The 25,950-nt window shown below is 34.1% G+C and overlaps 4 protein-coding genes across 4 annotated transcripts; 3 read left to right on the forward strand and 1 right to left on the reverse strand.

Moving 5' to 3' along the window:
- Positions 1-732: 732 nt before the first annotated feature.
- TRIADDRAFT_62203 (uncharacterized protein) lies at positions 733-3,172 on the forward strand (the record flags this gene model as incomplete). The annotated part of the gene is made up of 3 exons (XM_002118129.1): positions 733-843; positions 2,168-2,844; positions 2,995-3,172. The coding sequence occupies 3 exons, from the start codon at positions 733-735 to the stop codon at positions 3,170-3,172; spliced, it is 966 nt and encodes a 321-aa protein (XP_002118165.1).
- Positions 3,173-5,625: 2,453 nt separating this feature from the next.
- TRIADDRAFT_33759 (uncharacterized protein) lies at positions 5,626-6,735 on the reverse strand (the record flags this gene model as incomplete). The annotated part of the gene is made up of 1 exon (XM_002118152.1): positions 5,626-6,735. The coding sequence occupies one exon, from the start codon at positions 6,733-6,735 to the stop codon at positions 5,626-5,628; it is 1,110 nt and encodes a 369-aa protein (XP_002118188.1).
- Positions 6,736-8,154: 1,419 nt separating this feature from the next.
- TRIADDRAFT_64406 (expressed hypothetical protein) lies at positions 8,155-13,828 on the forward strand (the record flags this gene model as incomplete). The annotated part of the gene is made up of 21 exons (XM_002118130.1): positions 8,155-8,253; positions 8,690-8,789; positions 9,047-9,132; positions 9,436-9,491; positions 9,583-9,728; positions 9,872-9,996; positions 10,087-10,143; positions 10,332-10,410; positions 10,488-10,581; positions 10,701-10,749; positions 10,842-10,880; positions 11,390-11,502; positions 11,650-11,681; positions 11,773-11,941; positions 12,048-12,090; positions 12,207-12,330; positions 12,427-12,507; positions 12,606-12,761; positions 13,041-13,142; positions 13,187-13,370; positions 13,768-13,828. The coding sequence occupies 21 exons, from the start codon at positions 8,155-8,157 to the stop codon at positions 13,826-13,828; spliced, it is 1,995 nt and encodes a 664-aa protein (XP_002118166.1).
- Positions 13,829-20,491: 6,663 nt separating this feature from the next.
- Positions 20,492-20,797, forward strand: TRIADDRAFT_9204 (uncharacterized protein; the record flags this gene model as incomplete). The annotated part of the gene is made up of 2 exons (XM_002118131.1): positions 20,492-20,606; positions 20,682-20,797. Coding segments are annotated over 2 exons (231 nt in total), but the record flags the coding sequence as incomplete, so codon positions are not given.
- Between the last annotated feature and the right edge of the window lie 5,153 nt (positions 20,798-25,950).

The raw sequence follows: 25,950 nt of genomic DNA on the forward strand, positions 1-25,950 counted from the left end.
CGGTATCCCTTCAAGTAGCTAGGGACAGTAATTTGACCTACAGTTAGGGTAATCGTATACAAGAGGCGTTCCTAATTTTTATAAAAACCTATAAATAAGTGCAGCGTATCGCTTAAATCTTCAGAACTTTCTGGTTCACTGCCCGCAATAATAACAAAAATTTGGCTGTTCCAGAACTGAAACATTCGAAGTTCATCTTTAAAAATTCCATTTCCAGTCCTCGTGGTAAAAAGCTACTAGCGTTTATCAATCTCAATTTAAGTAAACCTGATTTCCCTGCCTATATTCTCGAGCTATCGTACCATTTTATTGGCAAGCAGACAGTTGCAGCGATCACTTTCAGTCTTATACTTTATTTGTCCACTATAATTAGCGTAGTAGACGGTACATAAATTAGTGTCTTCTTGTCCTGTGGTTATAATATGTTTTGTTATTTGCTGCAAAATGCGAGTATATCTTGCTTTCTAATCTTGCTCTCTTATTTGTAATGATAATATTGTTTACTCCAGTTACATGAAGTCAGCTTCATGTTGTCTACAATTGGTAAAATATCAAATTTACTTCAAGTAATTGACTTACAATAAGCATATTACTGTATTACAAGCTAACTGAACAGGATGCTGCTATCAACATTTCAGCAATTATTGACCGTCCGAGTTTCTTGACTATTACGCTATTGATACTGTACTGATTGCTTTCATTTTTGCGTCTTCTTACAGATAACTTGTAAAAATGAATCGACGTTTCAGTTCTATTAAGTCTATAACCCACTTACTTATCCTGATGGTTATGATGTCATCGACGTTAGCATTAACTGCAAATTCTTTAAGATTGAAACCGGAGGTAAGGTCATTAAATCAAGATACGCGCATACGAATCCAAAAGGCTACTTGCAGATAATTTCAAATTAGGTCCATTTCTAACTGATATGCAATAGGCTATATGTTCAATAAGCATATATTTTATTTGCTTGTTCAGTATTTAACTAAGTTACCTAATGTTGATTGAGGATACTAAAGCATATCATACCATAATTACATAATGGTTTTAACAGTTTTGGTACCAACAGTAAAGAATAATTACAATAGTATCGTACTATAGCATATGAATTAGAACATGCCTAAGGTAAAACTAAACTTAAACTAAACTAGTGATATAATGCTCTTCAAAGCCAATGTTATATGGTTTACGATTCCATAGTACATGCAATCTGATAATAAATGGCTTGCAGTTATTCTCATGGCAGGATAAAGATATAATTTCTTATAATTAAACATTATAATTGGCATTTCGCAAACCGTAAACTTATTAACAAGTCAAGCTGCTATTGATTAAATCACAAGAACATATAAGTTGCCTTCAGATTCCATAAAATTCATCAGCTTTATACATAATCTTTTGATAGGCTAAAATGCATGACCTAAAGTTCCTGTTACTTTATAGCATTGTTGGCATTTAAGTAAATGATCACTAGAGGTCTATAACCGAATTTTTCTCTTCACTTCACCAAGCTTTCATTCGATATAAAACATCAGTAATGTACAAAATATTAAAGCTATCTTGACATTCGAATAAGGAAGAGTGAAGGTTTTGTTACGATTAAGAGTTAGATTATATGAATTATGATACTCAGACTATTAGTACTTCATAGCTTTTATTTAAATTTTTTAATGGTTTATTACAATCACGGATTCGTATACGAGCTAGTGTTCCGGTAATCTTCGCCAATGTTATTTAACCGCATTGCCAGATGACAACTGTCAGCTTCTCTAACAACAAATAGTAGAAGGTTAACTCCTTGTCGACTAAACTAAAGAAAAATTGAGTTCCTTAACGTGTTATATTACACGAAACAAACAATATCGCAAAACGTTAGTCATCAACGACCAGTATATAGTCTACGATCAAAATCACTACGTTCCATAATTATTTACAGTGCTGACTTATTTACTCTTAAATTTGCTATTACTGTCACTTCAATGGTCGCTTATGTATTAAGGTATAAGCAGAAAGATCAACATTTTATTTGATTAAGTTCTGTATTATATTGGAAAATAAAATCTTTTGCCAGTGTTACGGTCAATTTATATATTTTTTGGTAATTTACATTTTTTGATGCTGAAATAATAAAATACTATTAATTAATATGTTCTTATGATAAATTTAGGATGTAATTTCATCTTATCGCTCAAATCGCCAAAAGTTAGCCCCATTAATTTATGGTACTTTAGGAAAATGCGTCAATATGCCAAGTAAAGCCACTCAATTTTGCTCATCGAGCTACATGATACCGGAAGTTTCAGCAACTATGGCTGCTGGAATGGCGCATGAAATGAATCTGTCTATGGCAATGATATTTAACACTAATCCTACAGCGACTTGTCGTAATAAAGTTGCAGATGTTGCTTGCAGGTCAGCTTTCCCAAAATGTGATTCAAACGCAAAGACGGTAAGCTTTGATGTGCAAGATGGAGAGTGTCTTAGAACAATTAATGAATGCCCACTTGCCATTAAATTAGTCCTTCAGCAACAACGATATTGCGATTTAAGTATACGTAGAACGAAAAAATTGGGTATTTGTGTTAAACCTAAAGTAACGGCTTTAAAAAATTGTCCTAAATCGCAAGCTGATGTAGCAGTACCAGATTGGCTATCTCATGATTTGCAATTTCAAGATAATACCATCACTGTTGCTCAGGCCATGTTAATTGCTGCTAATGTTAGTCAAGAGTGTACAAAACAGATAGGCTATTTCCAGTGTACCGGTCAGCCATTTTGTGCAAATGACAAAAAAACGGTCGTTAGCTATGGCAGTAAACAACGATGTTTGCAAGCGATGCAATGGTTAGTATTCTTTCCTCGCTATAGCGTAATAATATTTTTTTTGCATACAGCAAACGAGTTTCAAACGCTAAAGTTTAATAGCTTCTAATTTTGGTCTACAATGTAACACGATATTCGATATCCTTGCTTTCTTCTTTGAAATACTTATAGCTTACCGCCGCCGATGCGAAGTGCTCCACAAACATATGGTTTCTGTGGCCTCTTCGTTGATGAGACCGAAGCTGAAGTGTATACGAATTCAGCAAGTCGCGTGATGAAAAATTCTTTGGTTGTGGCGTTATCATCTATACTTGTATCTTTATGGGGTGTTTTGCCACCAACTGATTAATATGGGTCGCCAATTACAGCGCATAGGTATTACCAACGCTCATTTCTTTAATAATAAATATGATTCCAGTAAACAGTGTTACTATAGTTGATTGCCATTTTATAATTTATTATCACTTGCATTATCATAGTATATATTTTGGAAAACCTACTTCAAAGTATATCTGGTAAACTTTTATAGGCTCTATAAAGCAGTACTTTAGAAGATTTAATAATGTAATGTAATGGAGACTAATTTTCTTCAAAATATACGTGGTTATATTGGAATTAGCTATAATCCGCTTAATCCATTGCATTAATTTAACAATTTGGTCGCTCTATTGCTGCTTTTCTATCCATACATTTCATATTTTTAATTCAATTTTGATTGTATTTTAATTAATCTATAGTACATTAAAAAATGCGAGTTAGATGTACATATTAGTATCTCAATTTCTACATGATCTCGTCTCGGTATTATTCAATTTTACATAACTGACCATGTCCTCTTGTATTATCTATATTTAAGTATTTTACGATCCATACATAATTAATTACTTGTACCAGGAGAATAAATCAAATATTTATACAATTTCTCCTTACGTACTTTCTTTGCAACTTTAAACTATTGTGCATCGTAGTAAAATAGCAAACCCATGAAAACATCGATTAAGCTGGGCACATTGGACTGTAGTGAGACCGAGATATAGCCAGATAAGCGAATACTCGTTGCGATAGCTTAGACTAACGTTTGGGATACGATCTAGTGGATAGCAAGGCATGCTACCGGTACCGTATAACAGCTATTTAGTTCAGAATGCAAATCGTGTATAAATATGTAAGAAGATTGCATGCTATGATCCGGGCGATATACCTTACACCCTTTAATTCAAATATTTTACAGCAAACTATACATACAACCGATTCCTTTTCATTCCAGCTGATCGTCATTCAAATCTAATTTACATGGAAATGGATGCTATCGAAGAATACTTGTATATCGGATAGGTGGATCAATTAATTATATTATCGAACACATTCATGCATAGTACTAAAGGTATTCTATGGCACTACTGCTGCTAAGCAGTTTGTAGTGGAGTGCAATACACAAGTATTGCATAACAAGCAATAAACTGGACTGTATACTATTTTTCGTCTTATTCTAAATTAAATCACCGTGTGAGATAGGCTAATTAACGTATTAACAATTTCAAGTCAGGGTATATTCTGTACTTACCAATATTTAAGCCTGATTTCCTGCTCCGCTTTCTACATTATAAAAGCAATTTTAAAGCAACTAACTAGTTAGTTCTACAAGTTACTGTACACAGTAAACTGGTATGCTTTGCCTACAGTATTCTAATTTATCATAGTTATTCAACTATTATGGATCATGTGGTTTATCTACTATGTAACCTCAAAAGATTTACCCACAAACACAAACCTCAATGGAGAAACGTCAAAGTTACATCATTTTATCCCAACTCTCTTTTTGCAAAGCATTTCAAGATTATCCGATTCAACTCTAATTAGCTTATTGCAGGCATCATAATTCTATTGAAACGCACCATCCATAATAGTATTGCGCTACTTTAAAGAACTTGCTTATTAAGTAACTGCCGACTATGCCATTCCTACGTGCCTACGTGATTATACGCATGCATATTTATATTAATGTGAAGTAGAATATAAAAAGATAATTATACAATGGATATTCTCTAGTTTAAAGAAATAACCTCCAAAATTAAGAATATTACACGGCGGAAATATCGTCATCCTACGTAATTAGAATCCACTAAGTGCTGCTTAGCAGGCGCCATAATATTAAATAATTTTCTTGTATTAGTATGTTGTCGTGACATTTATATGTTCGAATTTTCTAGCTTACAGTACATAAACGTATGTTTCATATATGCACAGATATAATCCTGAATAAATCAGATATGGAAAGTATGATAAACGCTATGCAAAGTACACGTACTATTTTGTGAACCCATAAGCAATAATTTTTACAAGTATGCAACTACTAAAACAAGTATATAATGACATAGCAATTTCTACATAAACCTTGTAAAAATAGTTTCTATTAAGTTTCGGCATGCAAAATAGAATATATCACCATTACACATGCAATAAAATTTGAAGTGTTTACACTTCTTGTCAAGGTAAAAAACAATTATAAAATGGAAAGGCGTTATAGTATTCATTTAGAGTACACTTTTCTTCATGCAAAATAAAAATATAGTTCTATCTATACCAATTCACGTAAAGCAGGTATTTTATATATCGATAGGTTTAGCAGAATCCACTGCAGCTCCATTATGTTATCGATAGTAATTTTCTATAGAATGAAGTTCATCGAAACAGCCATCACATTTTAGGCGACACCAGAAACTGCGGAGTCATTTTGGCTACAACACTAAATCATGGTAAACCATAATTGGAATAATATGCTACGAATGTTTAATAGTCAGCTTACATTAAATGGGTTACCTCCCGGTCTGCTATATCACCTACTTTTTTACATCCGTGTTCGGAAAAACTTTTACGGCACCTATCAGCATTGACGGTATGAATTTGAGAGTAGATCAATTTAATAAGATCATTTTTACGCTCTGGCTTATCGAGGGTTGACACTTCATGATCTTTCAACTTCCTAGTAAGGCTGGCATCAATGCATTGCAGAACATGGGTCATGTCCAACGGGAGGAAAGGGACGAAAGAGCTGACTAAACAATGCTTAACAAATTCGGACGAAGCGAAACCCGTACGCGATGTAGAATCGTCGGCCGATGTACCACGGTAACTGATTTTTCTAATGATATCATAAAAATTTTCTGAATCGAAATCGTCAACCTCGGTTGTTACTGTAAACTGTCTGCAAGCTTCTTCATTGATTTCTCGAGAGGCATAATTACTGGTGAATATAAATATGGTATTTGCATAGCTGACATTATCCACGCTACTTTCGTCGAAATACGGAGATAAAGCATCGATGACTCCAGCTTCCAGTTTATCCACTTCTTCGAATAGTACTAGTGGCCTAGTACACGATTGCACAAATCTCTTGATTTCTGTCTTGAGTTTGTGTTTCTTACCGTCCATATTAAGATTAGTTAGGAAATCTTTCAGATGAATACGACGAACATATGAGCTACTTAGACCATTTTTATATAATACTTTAGCAAGTAACTTGGCAACCAAAGTTTTGCCAGTACCAACGCCACCATGAAAAGAGAGAACTAAAGCTTTTTTCGACGTTTTCTTTGAAATTCTCACTAAATGGCTAGTTAGCATATTCCTGATGATTTTCAAAGCAAGATCTTGTCCGAAAACATGCTGCTTCCATTCCTTAGTCAACTTTGCCTTGAAAATGTTGGGATCGTGGATAGCCCACTCGGCATTATCGCATTCCTTGAATTGGCAATATGCATATTCTCCAACTTTGTAAGTAAAAGGAATCGCAACACTCCATCCAACTAACGCAGCTGTAAAAAATTCGCTGTTAACTTGAACGAAGTAATTAGCTGCTAGTAATAGAAGACCAAGGTTGCAAGAGAAAATGAGTGATCGAGAAAGGTGCATTCTACTTTCCTTGTTTGCATTCGCTATTGATGCTGTATCTGCGTATTTTAAGCATTAGGATAAATAAATTATATAATTATTGGTAGCCTTGACCACTAATAGCGTATTCGCTTTTGAGCAAGTATTACAAACTGGTTATTATACCGTACTAATATTAACTTGTAATCTGCCTTAAGCCGTCAACAAATGCCGGGAAAACTATTACCTTAACAGCTCATTATGAACATCCATGACCAGTAGACGTTTGTATACAGTAAACTGTCAGTAGTTGCCAAGATTGGCGCCACTTACTACCCTATCTAAACTTAACATTTCTTACTATCTATGATTGCAGGCTCGTACGAATTAACATACTGTACGTCAACTTTTTACGCGTCGATTATTTCTATCGGCTCCACTGAAAACTAGTGAACAATATAGCTATTGCAATGACAGTTTATGGTTAACATCAACTACGGTGCTTAGACAATTTAGTTTAGTACAGTATCCATTGGATATGTGTAGATTAATTATTTGACTTGTTACCCTACCTAAGGATACTTTTCTTACATTATTTACTTTCTATGATTGCAGGCTCATACGAATTAACCTGCTTCAATTTAGATTTTTTCAGTACAGCCATTGCATTGGCAGTTCATGGTTAATATCAACTACAGTAGTTGGACAATTTCGTACAGTATCCATTGCATACGTGTAAATTAATCATTTTACTTATTACCATACCTAAGGTTACTTTTATTTTCGTTCTATCGATTGGCTGTAGGCTTGTACAAACGCGATCACTTCTTCCAACGAAATGGACGAATAAACGAATCCACATGAAGGAATCTGTTTAAGCGGTGGACAATTGATGATGCTGTATCATACCGCGATACCGGTGCACAGTACGTTACCGTCTGTACCTCTGTACGTCCGTAGGGTCTCCATTATAGTACTAAGTACTGTACTGTCAGGGACTTTTCCTCTCGTGTCGCTTACCGATGATTTACAGTATAGTACCATGGACTAATACTGTATTAGTAACTTTAACACAATTTATGTAAATTTAAATAACATATTTACATAAAGCGTCTTATTTGCAATAGACTGATACAAAATTTGTCTAATTTAGTATTGAAATTGTGCTTTCATATAACTTCAATCGTCGTAGATTTTTTATGAGACATCTGGTAAGATTTTATGGTCCTATACAGTACAGTACAGTACAGTACAGTACAGTAAAGTACAGTACAGTACAGTACTGTACAGTACAATCTGACCCTAGTGTGTACTGTACAGTACAGTACAATACTGCACTGTAAATACTGTAGACTGGATTTGCTGCTGCTCTCACAGGCAGCTAGAAAAGCGGTCGCAACTGAAGGCATCAGCGATTGATTGAAATGAATTGCAAATCCGAAATATCGACTACCATGCAAAATGAATGAAAATCAACAATCCGACGACGCTTTCCTGAACTGTATTGATTTATTACAAGCATCGGATAATGATAGCCAAAAATTCGCTGCTCTCTTACTGGTATGTTGACGATAACTATCAAGTCAAAAGGATAAGTCGCTACTTTCAATCATACGAGTGTTGAGCTAAATAAGCGCCTAGTATTGTTTGTAAACTACAGAGCATTTTGTAGTGGGCCACCGTGGTAGATGGAGGGCTCAATCTTATCAATTGCATTTTAAATGCCTAAAATTCAATCAGTATATGCATCGAGTCAGATAGGATACAAACATCAACTCTCTCATGTTATTGGAGACTATAGTCATGAATAATATTTCATCACCGTAAAAGGTAGTGCTTTTGCTAGTATGATAACGGCTAAGGATCGAAGCCTATGTAGCAGACATGATCCAACGACTCTATCGATGTGCGTTGGAAAAGTTAGCATTTCAGGACCAACATTTTATTTTGTAAGCTAATTTTCAGCAACTGAGTTGATAACGATTTATTTTGAAAGGTTACAAAGTTGATACAATCAGAAAATTTGAATCTTGAGAGCAAGAGAAGACTCTTTTCTGCCATTGGAGTAAACTTTATTATTCGCCTACTAAAGTCTGGTAAGAACTGCAGATAGCTTATCGCTGTTGGAGCATTCATTTGTCAATCCTGATAGATTAATAGTCTGTTAAGTGTTAAGCTAATCCTAGATACAAAGTACATCATACACAAATATGCAAACAGCTTGATAAAAATAATAGAACGTCTGCAATAAATAGCTTGAATAGGATGCTCAAATAATTCTATATTTAAATGCAAAGCGAAATCATCCGTTATAATTATTTATAAACAATATTATTTAAATGTGCGCTTGCAGCTCAAGTTCCATCAGGATGTGATCCAAATATATTTAAGACCTTGGCTGTCACTGTTTTATCCGCTTTTTGCGATGACGAAGCCATTGTAAGTTAAATTGATGAAATTTCAGCTGCTGCAATCTACATGATGCTGCTGCGTGTATATTATCACAACCATGGACGATTATATGTAATTTAGTAGTCTCATGTCACGAGCAATCTGTATCAATGTATCTAATTTGTTCATAATCCAATTGATCTATAGGTGAAAATTAATAAATAAGGGAATGATACTAATTTCTATTTGGTAGACCACTTCGCGTAGATTGTAGTTATAATTTAAAGCTCTTTGTATGCATGACTACTCGCAGTTACAATTATGTAATGTAAATATTCATTTCTTTATTAGGTTACTGATTCAAGTATGGAGGAGTGTTTGCACCACGTTTTGCACATTGTGGAAAGGTAAAAAATGAATTCAATAAAATCAATCTGCTGTATTTACACCAAGAATCCTTAATACCTTATAGTTTCACGTTAACATTTTTTTTGGAAGTACTTCGCAAGGCTTCCAGTCACAAGCTGAATGCTATCAATGTTTACATGCTGCTTCATCATATCAAGTTGGGCGTCAGTATTTACTGAAACTTAACGCTATAGAGACGCTGTCAAGGATCGTTACTAAATGTGAAACTATCAGTGGTGAGTGTAATACCACAACAATTACATAGGCAACTATTCGCTAACACATAGAACGAGCATCGCAATATGATCAGAAATTCAGCTTTTAGTCAATGGTAATTAGGGCTCATGGTCAAATTGTGATTTTTTCCAATGCTACCTAGAGTCTGAATCACCTCTTCAAATTCTCCTTAATCTGTTACACGACTGCAATTTATCTCTGCCCGAACAGAAAGCTTCAGTTACCTCTCTATTAGAATTTTCAAGTCATCAATTTGCTACAAACCACGTATGAATAAGAAACATTTACTATTGCTATTGCTATTAAGACGTCCTACTATTCTTTCCAAGCTAACATATATTCATGAATCTAAAATAGGAAAATGAGAAATTTGTTATCTGTCGAAAGATATCTGCCATTTTGCTAGCAACGAAGGTAATTCTGTAATTTCGTTATATCCTCGTTACTAGATAATCTTAAAATATTACTACATCGACTGCTATAGTGACTTACTTGTGACAATGGTTGTGCTTTATTAGTCGTTTAATGAAAATTATTTGAAGAGAGAAATAGCACAGGGAAGCATTTGGATAATTGATCATTTTATTTAATATAACGAACAGGGCTGCCAAGATATTCTGGGGCAATCATCCATAAAGTGTATTAGGCAAGGATTGTGGGATATCTTAAGAAGTAGAGTAGGTATGACTATTAATACGTCTTGATATAGCATTTCAATGTAGGAAAAAGGCGTCTAAAACTCCTGAATTTATATGCAGGTGCGAAGCATCGGGAGCCAACGTTTGAGCTATGTGCTGAAATGATCCGAAAAATGCAATTTATTTGGATTAAAAGTGACGATTTGCAATATACGTATGTTTTAGGGTTAAGATTAGAGTTTACATTGATTGCAGAAATTTATCTACTGAAAATATAAAGTTTCTAAAAATGCATATAAAGGTCAAATGATTTACTACGGCGTTGTTGCTTAGGGAAGAAGATATCAAAATGTTACTGATATTAGTTAACCTAAGCTGTGTGGTAAGGCCAACGTTGCTACTTCTTATGCTTTAATATTGGGTAAACGATAACGCATTTAAGAACTTATATGATATATCTTACAATTGATGTAGGAAGTGCAAGTGCAGTTAAAAACTAACGCCCCTGGACAAGTAATTTATTTGTCACTAATCTATTACTTCATTAGAATATGTATTGCATTACTGACAAGCCCAATGTTTTTGGCGCTGTAGCTCTTTCTAGATACTTGTATATTATCTAGCTGTTTCTTCATAATCGAGTCCTTCATCTCGTGTATTTCTAGCCCAACCGGTAGATAGGAACAGTATTTGCATTGATGTCTTATTAATTTTCGAAAGTAATTCAATAATCTTTGCTGGTATTATCTCAAGGGTTTCTAATATTTCTAACCATCTAGATATCGCTAAACAAGTCACTAATGATCATATTATGTATTTACGGCCGATGCTAAATGAGACATTCATAAGTGTCACTGAATATGTTCAAATGATAACAATGGAGAAGAATTTCTTCAATGTTAGTACTTCATATAATCGTCTTAATAGAGGTTAATGTCTTGAATTATACCGATTGTAATTGCAGTTTATTCTTACTGTTTCATTTGACGCTATTATTGTCAACTCTATTGCATTACATATAGAAGCCGGAGCCTTTGTTGATCGCTTGTCTTCGACTATTGGCAGCTTATTTAGCTGAAGATTCTTCATTATCCAATCGGATTTATGAAGTTTTACCCCATATCTTAAAAATATCGTAAGTACCACAGCTTTATTGGACTGCATATTGAGATCGTGAATATACATACCCAAGATAAATCTTAGCCGTAGCAGACACTTTATGAGTTCTCTATATCTTATGATATTTTGATACTTAAAGATGCTATTTCGATTTATTTTACAGTTACGTCGAATTTGATCAAGCGACAGCAGAAGGTTGGTATTATAACGATTGAATTGCCTTATTTATTACAGGGAAACATGGTATAGATAGATATAATATTGTCGTCATTTGTGTTTATACTAGGTAGTCTACTTGATGATTCGCGTGGAGCATTACTAATACGTTTCTATTTGCCGGGCTTGTGTCATTTAACGGCTGAAGAAGATGCTTGTAAAATTATGGCGGATAATGGTGGGATTAGCTTTTTAACCAAATACTTTTTGAGAATGTATTCAGATTTTAGCAAGAAAAGGTAACCTGCAGTAGTAATGATTGATCAGTATAAGTACGATGTAGTAAAAAAATAGCAATAACATATTTTTTCATTTGTCGATATCTAAATGGCTACGTTGATGAAGATTACAACGAAATGACAAATCATGCGATATCGAGTTCTTTGAGGTTAGATGTGTTAAATGCATGATAATATATGTCGTTATCATAGTTTGCTTTATATTTCTAGCACGATTTGCAGTATTGCCTGCGATATCTAAAGGCCATAGTTTTGTTGTTTTCAGACTACTCTTAAGCTGTTGTGTGGCATTTTCTTGAATATTTCGTTGGTGTATCCGACTGCAATAAGGTCTTGCCCTGAATGTTCAGGAATGTTGACTACTATGCTTGTAAATAGTGATGTGGACGGTATGTGATAACTATCGCAGTTTTGTTATATTGCACTAAAATGTATGGGTATAGTATTAGTTAATTAATGGTTGAATGTTTTTATCCTTATTTTAGTTGATGCAGTGTCTACTACTGTAGCCATTAACATAACTGCTTTAAGTTTTGCTCTAATTGAGTGCAAGGCTAATGCAAAGGGTAAGTCGCAGAAAGTAAAGTATATTTACTTCAGCTACCTGATTACGTGTAAATGAATTGAAAATTTGTTATCCTTCATCATTATTAAATCAATAAAGGTGGCATAGATATGATGCCAAATGATACTTTTAAAGCATCTTTAGCGAATAAATTAAATTTCATCGGTTTGGCAACCCCTAATGTTGTATTAAACAGCAATGATAGACCAAGCAATTGGGAAGAACATGTAGAACTTTGGACTGTTGTAAACAGAGGTATATTAAATAAAATAGTTAAATCGATACCTAATGATGTACGCCCTGCAATAAATCTGGAATGCTGTTTGCATGTATGATTTAATCTACTGGTTGTGATGATACTTTGCTAATGCATAACAAGATAGCAGATTTACTTAGCTTATGATTAGTTTTATTAAATAAAATCCCGCAATTCACGTACTGTATATGTTATAGTGGCAATAGGGATCATATAGATTTCCAGTGTACATATATTCAAGTTAGTGATTGTAATCTTGCTCTTTCGGATTTTAATAGCATTACTAGGAGTGCTTCGGTTGAATGTAGACTATTACATGGAAATTGTCAATAAATCTACTTTTTTGCAATCGGTCTATGACTGGACACAAGTCTTATCAGGTAATTATCGATTATTTGATTTGCTACTTTTATCTTTATTGCAGGTCCTTATATACTAACTCGGGTGTTTCTATTTTTAGTCAGTAACCACATCTATGAACAAAACAATTACATGATTGATTTACTACAAACTGTAGAAGAATTATTTATTTGTTGCATTCAATGTCGTCATGGATTGAGAACAATACAGAAAATGATTGAACCTAAATCTTGGGCTACAATGATTAGGTAAATAATACGTATAAAATGCTTAATTACAGATTTATTGGCTATCTACGGGTACTGCTAGTTATTCTAGACGTCAATCAGGGGAGTTATTGATGAAAAATAGTTATTTTTACCGTTTCTCATAATCCATGGTTATCTGAATTGTCTTTGAAACTGGAAATTACTAAATTTCTTTACTTGCAATATTTACTTTTCTGCTCGAGCAGTAGTTGATCGGCTACATTTCATTGCATAGCACGCCAATGCCAATTTAGAGAAGCACGGTTGTAAATTGTATTTTTGTGAAGAGGTGTTTGAAACGTATTTACAATTTCTAGTAATCAGGTTTATGAACTTGATGATGTCTCTATATCCTTAGGTATTCTGTTTAAATGATTTGTTCACTACTTTATGATAGGAATCTCAACATGGCCAGATTGAAAGATTACGTAGATATCACTCATGTAAATGTTGACTAAATACTCACCGTACTCTCTTTGAAAAATATATTGAGCTTTATGTGGACAGCTTCGTTTAGGATCGAACGGTATCAGTATCTAAAACTGTTTGTTGATGAGGCTACCATTGCGATTATTTATCGCTTCACTAGATAGACTGTATTTTTGTACACTTGGTGATTTGTGATTTCATTAGGTTCACTAAGAAATAAATTTGAATAACTTTTGTTTTATAATTCTACGGAAATTAATAAAAGTTGTTATGCATATCGAATGAAACGGTAATACGCACGTTTTGAACAATTTATGTGTCATCCCCTTGTGAAAATTTGCCATGAGTTGGCCACATTATTAAGAAGATCAAGGTGACATTTTACAATAAAATTATTTCAATTACTCATCATTTTTATTCCTGGAATACGCATACTTAAAACTTGACAATGTATTGAAATAAGCCATCACTATAATCACTTGTAATTGCACGTGGTTTGATAGGGAGGAGTGTTAATGCGCTTCAGAGTATAACAAATAGTATTGTATAGGCCACTTAAGAAATTTAATTGCTTGGCCTTAATGAAAAATGCTTATCTCTGAAACAACTATAATTGTATAATTAATATTCATTTATAGTGAAGAATGCATAAATACAGTACTGAATATGCATAGCTCTAACAATAACATTTTAATCTATTATAAAAGGTCAGGATAATCATGCGGAAATGTTTACATAAGCATGAAATTATCCCTTATTACATTAGCCAGAACGTTAAAATTGTTTAATTAAGTTGATACCTTTGTCTTAAACAATTATTCCTGTAAGGGTGGAGCAATAGGGTGGGTTGTACTGAAGTTATCATTAAGCAGAAACCGCGATCAATTATCGTTCATAACTCCTGTTCACTTATCGCAGTGGATCGGTAGGAAATTGCTATTAGAAGAATTAGGTGTCGGACAGTTTTCAAGTTATCAATAATTTGAATTAGCTTCTACGTTGACAAGATCATTTCTTCAGTGGCTATTGATATTAAAATTCATTGAAAGCCATAATCCTATTTTTGCTATATCGTATTATCTTGCACACTTTATTACCAGTAAAAAAAGTTGGTAACTGAAGAATTATGGCTATTTTACGTCTTTTATTCATATTTTCCATATGTACTCTTGTGGTAAAAGCCCAGATGATGTCAGGTGAATCTGACGTTTATTCGATGTCCAATTTTGAATTTATCACCTCAGGTTATGATGATGGATCTCAGCAACTATCAACTGCAATTCAAATGTTATCGATACAGTCAATAAGTTCTGCATCTGTTACTACATTTGTTTATACCAATAACCTGCGTAGCTCTCAACAATTCGCTCCATCATCGATAAGCGTGCCACCTAGTGATGTCGGTTCTTTGACAAGCAGTGTATCTACTTATGATTTGACTGCCAGTCAATCGGTCGTTCCTACTTCAACTACTGGCAGCAATACTAGTGCTACAGCTGGTACTTCAGTTAGTGCCCCATTTAGTGCTTCCATTAGTGCTTCAGTCGGCCCTTCAGCTAGTGTTACACGTAGTGCTAGTGCTAGCGCAGGTTCAAGTACTATTGCTAATCCTACTGCTAGTTCTAGTATTAGTGCTAGCCCTACTGCTAGTTCTAGTATTAGTGTTAGCCCTACTGCTAGTTCAAGAACTATTGCTAATCCTACTGCTAGTTCTAGTATTAGTGCTAGCCCTACTGCTAGTCGAGCGATTGATTACACGCCAACAAGTAGTTTCGACGACTCGGGTGAAAGTGATGCTGAAACAATTATCATCATTAATCCAACAACGGCTACCAGTTCCAAGTCTGCAAGTCCCTCTGCGGCAACAAGCGTAGCTGTATCAGCTTCAGCTTCTAAATCATCGACGGCAGCAAGCTCAATGGTAGCTCAGCCAAGCAGTACATCTACTCCATTTTCTAGCTCAGTGGCTCCTACACCAACACCAACAACTCTTGCTCCAACGCCACCATCAGCATCACCATCAACTCCAACTCCAACTCCCACCCCAGGTAAGCATATTTTGGTAGGTTTTAGTAATACATTAAGTTACGGCAAAATATGATCAACGTCATGTATAATTATCATTATTTTCAGACGTAAATCATACAATATACAGTTTCATTCCCTCCTATCTTTAGACAATATAGTTACTGTATTGCTCATGTATAATTTATTAGTTAAAGACACATGAAATTCGTAATTATTGCTGTATTAAAACAGAGATAATCTATAATGCGGTAATTTCGGTACGGTACCATAATCTTCTAAATTTAATCAGCTTAGTTAACGGGATCCCATCACTTTTTATCCACCATAATGGACGCACTAATTTCTCATAAATAATATTAAAGTCATTACTGGCTTCCCCGTAGTAATGAATAAGTTTAACTTATTTAAAATTCGACGCATCAGTTTACCGCTCGTATAAAGAGTATTTTGATTAATTATTATGGAATTTGATGAATTTTCTTTTAATGAAAATTAAAGATGCGACCACTTGCCGCTAGGGAAAGTTACTAATTTAAAGATTTTACATGTACCCTCCTAAGAATATTACAACTGATATTGAATTTATCTTATTTAGACTCTGGTTCATTACGCCCATTCAGTACCAAAAATATGGTGCCGCTAGGTTATGCTTGTCAGCCGATGACAGTTCCTCAGACAGTTGGTCTACCATTCTATGGCAACCTCTATTATACCGCATACGTAAGTATCCAAAACGATCTGAGCATGCATGAAACAACGAAACTGGCTAAAATCTTTTACCATTATAGAGTTAATGATAGTCCTACAAAATTCATGATAATATACTGTATCGTATATACTCCAGCAGTCGCTTTACTTTTCCCGAAATACGAATACTGTTATACAGTATAAACGTGTTGCAGTCTTTATCTTACTAGTCTCCACCAATGAATAGTTATCTACATGACATCTATCGCCGTCGGGTAATTAACTCTGACTTTCATATCCATATGTTATAGTTATTAAGGCCAAGTGAAGATTATTAGTAATAACCTCTTCGAATTGCTTTGTTTCTAACAGCTTTCATGAATTATTCATGCTTTCGTAGTTTAAAGTATCTATCTACAGATATACGTGAATGTATATCCTAGACAATTGCATGATCTATTTTTAAGAAGTATTTAAGAATGTTATGACTAATTCCTTATTATTTTATTTATCTCAACAATATTTATAATATCTTTAATAATAAATTTCGTTCTATGTAAAATAAATAAAATCATATTCTTCCTTCCGTTTCATTTTGCACTTTAGATTTGTGGAAATGGCATGATTACCTTTAGTACAAATAGTTGGATCAATTACAGATTTCCTAAACCATTCGGAAGTCCTGGATCGCTAAGATCTTTATCCGTTGCCGCCCCATTTTGGTCGTTAGTTTCCTTACAACAGCCAGTTAATTCTGGTACTTTCTACGAGCCTCTATCTGATAGCTTACTCGCAACATATAGTAACGATGTTCGAACGGCTCTTAATATTCAACAATTCGCCGCAACTTGGGGCCTCCAAGTTACTTGGTATAGATTGATTGCAAATGAAACCGCTTTAACTTCTCCGGTGAGTACTGCATACTGTATATTATTAAATTGTAGCAATGTTTGCATGATTTTTTTGTCATTCTCGGAAGAATTTTTCTCACGAGACATCATTCTTGAAAGTATTGACAGGATCGCATAAATTTATAGTTACTAGACTTGATCTATGCATATAAATTACAGTGTCAATGACTGAAATATTTTGGCATATAAATATTAGTATGCTATGAATTGATTAATCGTATTTTAATATACCATACCTGTGCTGTTCAGACCAATACCTTCCAATGTCAATTAATAACGGATGGTACCAACAGTTATGTGCTCTATCGCTATCCTAAGAACAGCCTGCAATGGTCATTGCCACAGGAAAATACCTATTTAAATAGCTTAGGTATTGGATCTCCTGTCGCTGGATATAACAATGGTCCCAGCTTTTTCAATATTAGGCAGTCAGCTACCGGCGGCATCAATACAGTTGTGACTGGTACTGGCAACACTGGAAAACGCGGATTTTGGATATACAGGTAATTATACTATTTGCAATCCATCTAGTCGTTAATATGTACGATTTCCGATTCTCTCACACTTTACAATTCGTTACAAAACGTTTAGCCTATCAAGTAATGTAGAAAGACCTCCAGAAGGATCATGCAGAAATTTCCTCACGCAACCTGCTCCAACTTCATTGCAAGCCATTTCCAGATGCCCATGCTCACTTGGTCAAGCCATTTTGGATCGTCGATTTATATTTGATAGTGCTAATTCTGCTACTCAGTTGTGTTACTATTCACGCTATATTGTCAACAACTTTGTTCAGAAATGTTGCTATCAGAACTTCTCTCCTGGTTTTGGATCATATCTTAGTGGAATCTCTAGCCCTGGTGCTGGCTATATCGTAGGTTATACTAATAATGCATATGACAATACTGGATATGGTTTCTGTTGCCATCCAGCAACACCACAATCTTTATGTGTAACCTTCTACAATAATTATCCAAGTCGAGAATGTCAGATTTCACCACGCTTAAGTAAGTTACGTTAGTTATTATACTGAGGATGGAAATATTTGTATCAGACTTCATATTATACATCTTAAATTGGAGATTGATTCTAATTTTATTTTATAATATTTTCATTTACGATTAGCTTGGAGTTTTGGAGACCCTCATTTCACTACGTTGGATGGTGTTCGGTACACATTTAATGGCCTTGGCGATTTTGTTCTATTGCAAAATAGAACAGCAGTTGTACCCGCCCTTGAAGTTCAGGCACGATGCGTAAAAGTAGCCCCAAATGCTGGTGCAACAGCATTCCGAGCCGTTGGTGCATCTGAAGGCAATAGCGGAAGCATAGAATTTAACGTTAATACTGCAACAAATACTATCGATATTTTATACAACAAGCAGACTGTTGTTATTGGCAGTTCGGGCTCAACGACTTACCAAAGTGGCTTAATTGTTAACAAACTCAATACTACTTACGCTATCGCCCAATTTCCATCAGGTTAGGCTAAAATTAAAATGATTAAGAATGCAACTGATTAAATTTTAAATTGTTGTTGTTTTTGGATATTAAAAACTGGATTTTTTCCTCATATGAATACTTAAGGTACCGTTGTCATCGCTAAAGTCCGAAATGATTCCTTTATGGATATAAGCATGCAATTATCTGTTAATTACTTCGATCAAACGCAAGGCTTGCTAGGTCGATGGGACAACAATGCGAATAACGATTTCACTGATCAAAGAACTGGAGTGAGCTTCCTAATCTCTGCTGTTTCAGAATCACAAATTCACAACATAGCAGAAACATGTAAGATCAAGAATCATAATTTTTAGTATAAATACGCAAATAATACTACGACCGTCTGTCGTTAGCTTATTATTTTACTAATTTTTCTATCTATTTACTGAAGTTATATGCTAAATGATTGTCGTCCGCGTATGCTAATATCTTATGAGTAACATAAACAGAGTTTGCATGAAAAATCGTATATCATGAAATGATCGTTGTTGAAATAAAGCAACCAGGCTCTGTAATAAAGTGACTAAAACGTTCTATTTTTAATTTTAAATTAAAGGGGCCGTGGATCCGCTGAAACGACTAATAGCAAATGATCCACCTTCGAACTCATCTTATGTACCGATCTTTCCCGCAAATATCACATTCAGCTCACAACAGTTGGAAAATGATGCTGCATCAGTATGTCAAGGAAATCAAGCTTGTTTATACGACGTTGCGTTAACTGATTCATTAAGTATTGGTTCAGCATCTGCAGCGGTGGATCAACAAAATACTGTCGATAAGCAATCCTTAGGTAAGTTGTTGAACGTAAGTTAGGATTAAAAAGTTATATGGGATCGTTGATTTAGCGAACCAATAAATCATGGAAAGTTAACCGATGTCATATCGCTAACCAAAAATCTACTGGTAATAAATGTGGAAATATTTAATGTAATCGAACCAATTATTTCTCTAAAGATCACAGACCTCCGCAGATTGTTACACCGAAATCAACAATCAATGCTACTATTGGGGAAAAAATTGTTTTTCAAGTATCCGCTGATAGCGCCCAACAGTATACAATGACTTATACTATTAGCGGCAAATTACCTGCAGATTATTCTTTTCCTAATGGCAGCGCCGATGGTACTTTTGTATGGAATGTTACTTCAGCTGATCCTATTTCGATCACTTTTGTTGCAACTGATTCACAAGGTAGATCAAGTGCAATCACACCCAAGATTAGCATTTGCAACTGTTCGAGTAATGGCCAATGTATGTGGAATGCTGCCATTGGCTCTACATTTGCATTGGTCCCGTGCACTTGCAACGCTGGATATACTGGTTTACAATGTGAAAGTGATATCAATGCTTGCGCATTAAATGGAGAAGCATGCTTCCCAGGAGTTACCTGTACTGATCAACCAGCTCCAGCGGGTATCGATGGTTTTACATGCGGATCATGCCCTAGTGGTACAGCCGGTGATGGAAAAGTCTGCTCAGGTATGTTTTTCTTTTATGTTATTACTAATAAATTAAAATAGATATCTAATAAGATTTGAAATAATCGATTTAGATATACAGGAGTGCAGCGGATCTACACATGGTTGCAATCAAGTCTGTGTTGAAATTTTTGGTTCCTATAGATGTCAGTGCAATCCTGGGTACCGATTATCAAATGACTCAAAAACATGCACTGGTGAGTCGAATTCTATAAGAAATAGAATAAAATAAGAAAGAAAGTAAATTGAGTAATAGATTTTTTGGATTTCAGATATTAATGAATGTTTGGAACAAAATGCTTGTAGTCAGCGGTGTGTCAACACAGCTGGAAGTTATACCTGCGGTTGCAGATCTGGATTTACTCTACAACAAGATGGCCGAACTTGTACCAGTAAGTTATCGCAATACTAGTACTCTACTGAAAAAGTTTACATTTCTGGTCAAAACAATGCCTTTACTCTTGTGTTTATCGTTTTATAGGCTATCGATATATAATTGTAATTATTACTCTTTTCCACAGGCAATAGCCCCTGTCAAACCAATAACATTTGCGGCATTCATGCATGTAGCTTTATTAATGGACAAGAAGTCTGTGAGTGTAATAATGGTTATGCTCTTAACTCTGCCAAAGAATGTGCTGGTAAGATAGCGTCATAACTCACTATATATGTACAGTATATGATTTCTTGATCAATTGATTAACGTTCCAACACTAACGCTATCAATCGATTCAATTCATAGATATAAACGAATGCGCTACCAACAACGGAAATTGTCAGCAAGTCTGTATTAATACTATAGGTAGCTATCAATGCAGTTGCAATTCTGGCCAGGAATTGAGACCTGATGGCAAATCATGCGTTGGTAAATCTATTTTCCTTAAAGTTAATCATTTGCAATATCCTTTTTTATCACTTTGTAATGATATTTGGTTGCTAATCGAACGCTATTGATGTCCTTAAATAAAAAAATAAAAGTTTCTGACGATTAAATGCGTTTCCTTTTTAGATCTTAATGAATGTAATTTGCATACCCATGACTGCGATTCAACTCAGTTATGTCAAAATACTCCTACATACTATTATTGTATTTGCAGACCTGGATTTACTTTTATCAACGGCAGATGCCAAATTGGTAGGTTACACAGTCAAATATATACCTTGATTTTTACTTCATAAGTTGCTGTAAGTTGCTCAATTACGTCAATGATAAGTTAATTTATTAATCAAATGGGATAGTGTGTTGTATCGAAAGATTTGCTGTACGTAAAACTGTTTGATTGCTAGAAAAATCTCTCGATCTAATGTTAATAAATTTGTACTTTTGCAGCTCCACAGAATTATAAACCTCCAGTAACACCGATACCCGGCGTTTTGCAAAATATGAGTTCCGTTCAGGCGACTTTCCGATACAGTGCTGCTCCATCTGTGAGTAATGCATTCTATTTTATTCGTATAATTCAGTTAAATAATTTCATTCATTATATCATATGTTTCTATTAGATTAAATTATAAATTTCTAATTTAAATATAACATATTTCATTCCTTACTTAAATTATCCTGTTTAGTGGAGCCTCGATACTAGGATTCGCTTTAGAGCTGCAGTAGCTGCTGTTGCAACACGCTATTGTCAGGCGAATCTGCAGATATGTAACCTAACATCAAGGTTAATAAAACTGAAGAGCTAATTTCTTTTCGAACCTTATTACTTGATCATACAAGATACAAATCAAAATATGTTTCATTTTTATTCATAGTGTCAAATTCCAGCAAAATAATGTACAATTTCTGACTGGTTTCCCTGTAGCTATGGGGTATGCTATTTTAAACTGTCTTAAGAAAGCAATTCATTCAATGATACAATTATAAATACTAACATGATGTAAAGATAATTAATCATCTTTTTTATATACTATTAATTTATAGTAATAATGAAGTGGCTGCTTTCTATGTGAATATGCCTAATTCACAGAATACTTTACCTCGTCCGGCTCTCCTTTACGTTGTTGAGGCTAACAATCGGCATTTACCTGCTGCCGTTGGTGCTGATGCTCTTATTGCTGTCAGTACATTTATACCAACGCCGACTCCACCAACACCCAGACCAACTACTCGGCCTACAACACCAACAATGTCCGCCACCACGCAACCTACATCAAGACCTACAATAAAAGCAACATCGCAAGCTACAACACCACCAGTTACGTTAGCAACACCTCAAAATAATGACGCACTCATCATTGGATTAACAATTGGATGTGGTAGCGGTTTCATTCTGATTCTTTTTGCCGTTGTGGGGTAAGATAGTCTAAAAATTGGATAAAGATGTGGATGAAAATTGTCTAGTTGATTAAATTACCTATTATGATTGGATTTGAAAAATTTGATAATATAATTGATGAAATTTCTTTTCTTTTATTACCAGTTTCTGCTGTCGAAATACCAAAAATAAGCCGAAGCTCTACGAGGAAAGAGAACATGAACTCAAAAAGCTTAATAATTTTTAATATCATAGAAGGAAAATTATTCTGGTAGAGAAAGTAAATAGTAATAGTCTACTAGTGTAGTTTATTAGATGATATGCTTTAAAAAATATGATATATCTAATTTCATAGTATTTTTAACCGTACCATTAGCAATCACTATAATTTTTATTAAATCATGTGGATATTGCGAAAACTGTTGGTATTAAGGATGCCTATATTAATTATAGGAGCTTTTACTAATGTCTTAAAATATCCTTAATTCTATAATCACAGTGTCTTCTAGATTTTGAGAATTTTTATAGTTCGGAAATTATTCATATTTTCGTTCATCATTTCTCTTATTAGTAACAATGTTAGATATAGTATTGCTAAATTTAATATCGAGAAAGATGTTCGTCACATCAGAAATACTAGAAAGATTTTAAAACACATGATTTCTAGCATCTATCTATTTTTTTTTTTCTGTACGATTAGCTCTCAAATGCTTGTCTATGCAAGCACTTACTGCATTTAATTTGAATAACAATTTATTACGTGAAGCATTATCTCAGATAAGCTTACACGATTGTTATTATGTTCTTATTTGTAATATTCAACCAAGATAGACGGGTATGTCCAGTTTAACTATACTTATATGGTTCATATGTCTGTCTGTAATTCGGAATTTTTTCCTATGCAATGCTAAATGAGTGACGAATTATCGAGGATAAACGTACACCTGCATTGTTTAACAATATTTTGTGTTCGCCTACGACTTTGATTCTAAATATGTTATTTTTACATTGATTTCAAATAAAAATTACGGTTTTATAAAGTACTGTTGATCCATTACAACAAAATATAAAATTTCTGATCTTTTTGAATTGATTAACGGTTATAATTCTAACTTAATTTAGAAAATATTTTAATCATGGATCAGAGCATAGCAATAAAATGTTGTAATTGTACAGTGTGACAAGAATGCATAGCTACATGTTACCTATTCGTGTATATTAATTAAACCCCAGCCTATTAGCAAGGCAGGAAACGTAAACCTTACTAATGTAGCCTAAATGCAGAGTTGAATCGAATTACAGTACATACAGCTGTATTGCTTTACATTTAATGCGAATCAAAGTTTGCAACGAAGAAAACTTAACATTACCACTAGTAAATTAAACTCTATGAGCCTACTGTCATGTCTGTCTTCTCCGACATTAAACTGTTAAACCATATTTATATAACTCCCTAAATATTGACGACCTTCATCGTGCTACTACTTCTCATTGATACGCTGTTTCAATCCCAACATAAACATCAGTATGTATACGGACGTAGCTTCACGTAATTATGTAAGTTAAAGTAAAAATTACTGCACTATGAAAAAAGGTGTCGTTATTTTTCTGTTGTAGATGATAATTCTACAGAGTCCTACAGAACAGGACTCATAATAAAGAAGTTAATACCTATACAATCACAATTATATAACCCTAAACATTGACGACCTTTATTATATTACTACTTTGTAATGATATATTCTATCAAAGGTACATAAAAACCAGTATCTATAAGAATGTGCCTTTACGCAATTATGTAAGTAAAAGTAAAAATTACTGTACTAAGAACAGATATATCGTCATTGATCTGTTGTAGGCGATAATTCTATGGGGTTCTGCAGTGCAGGACTCAAGATAAAGCAGTTTACCATGTGAAGGTGTTGAAGTTTACGGTACTTATTCTTAAGATTTACTCACTATAATACTAAAGTAAATCTGCCTATATTTTTAATAATTGCAGGTAGATTTACTTTATTTATTTATCTACTACTGTTTGTATTATCGCGATATTTAGTCTACGTAGATAGATATGTTATAGACAAAGTACGAAAATCAGGTATTGTAGATCTTTCCTGAGTATTTCATGCTCAACTTTACAATGTTAGGCAATGCAATCTAATTTCAGATTAAGTAATGCTCTACCTAGGAAAAGTTAACAACTTATTCCTTTACCTACAATAAGTATTCTGTGTCTAGTTTGAAATTGATAGTCTAATGTACCATATGATCTACTCGCATATTTACTTTTTATGCATACTGTACTACTAGTACTAAGAATGGCTAGTTTACAGTGCTACTACTCCAACTCTCTATAGCGCTACATTAGAATAACTCTTGTACGATACGTATACGCCATATTGCAATTATGCCTACTACGCTCGACGATATCATCTATATCTAGACGTACGCATACATCAATAAAGACATATATATTTGACCCTACAGGAAAGCACTATGGATAGTTATGCGATTTTAGCATTGCATAGTGACCTCTATAATGTACTCGGCAATGAGCTAGCCGGGAATGCAAGCGGTTGAAGACTTGAAGTACATCTTGAAGAACTAAGTATTATAAAAATAGTCTTGCTCTAATTTAAGAAGTACTGGTAAGTACTCGGCAATGAGCTAGCCGGGGATGCAAGCGGTTGAAGTACATCTTGAAGAACTAAGTATTATAAAAATAGTCTTACTCTAATTTAAGAAGTACTGGCAAGCATGAGCACGGTACAAGTTGGTTAGCTACGGTATAAATAATCTTAATTTCACGAGGTATCTTAATTAATATACAGTAAATCATTTTACAGTGCGATTAGACGTACGCAAACACTAATGAAGATATGTATAATTGTATGACATTGTTATATATAACTAAAGGTACTGAAGGTATACAGTATATTAGCAGTTAGAACTAGGATTTCTATCATTCTACTGTATACTGTAAATGGATCTAAAAATACACCTATACTGTACTTTTACATGTACAGTATCTGTTATATATGCGAGCTAGTAATAACGTAAGAAGGAAGAAAAAATAAAAGTTAGAAGATATACGGTACGCAAAGTATAACGAGCGTAAGTAGTAAGTACTAGTAATTGTATAACTAGCGTTACTGACATGAACAATGTATCAGTGATTGTTAGATTACAGTCAATGGTCTACTTTACAGTAAAATCTATCTACGCCTACAGGAATATTGAGGAGTAAAAGGAGTTGATCTATTTATTAAATTTTTCAGAA

The sequence above is a fragment of the Trichoplax adhaerens genome, genomic scaffold (genome assembly GCF_000150275.1).
Source record: "Trichoplax adhaerens TRIADscaffold_38 genomic scaffold, whole genome shotgun sequence".
Classification (NCBI taxonomy): domain Eukaryota; kingdom Metazoa; phylum Placozoa; class Uniplacotomia; order Trichoplacea; family Trichoplacidae; genus Trichoplax; species Trichoplax adhaerens.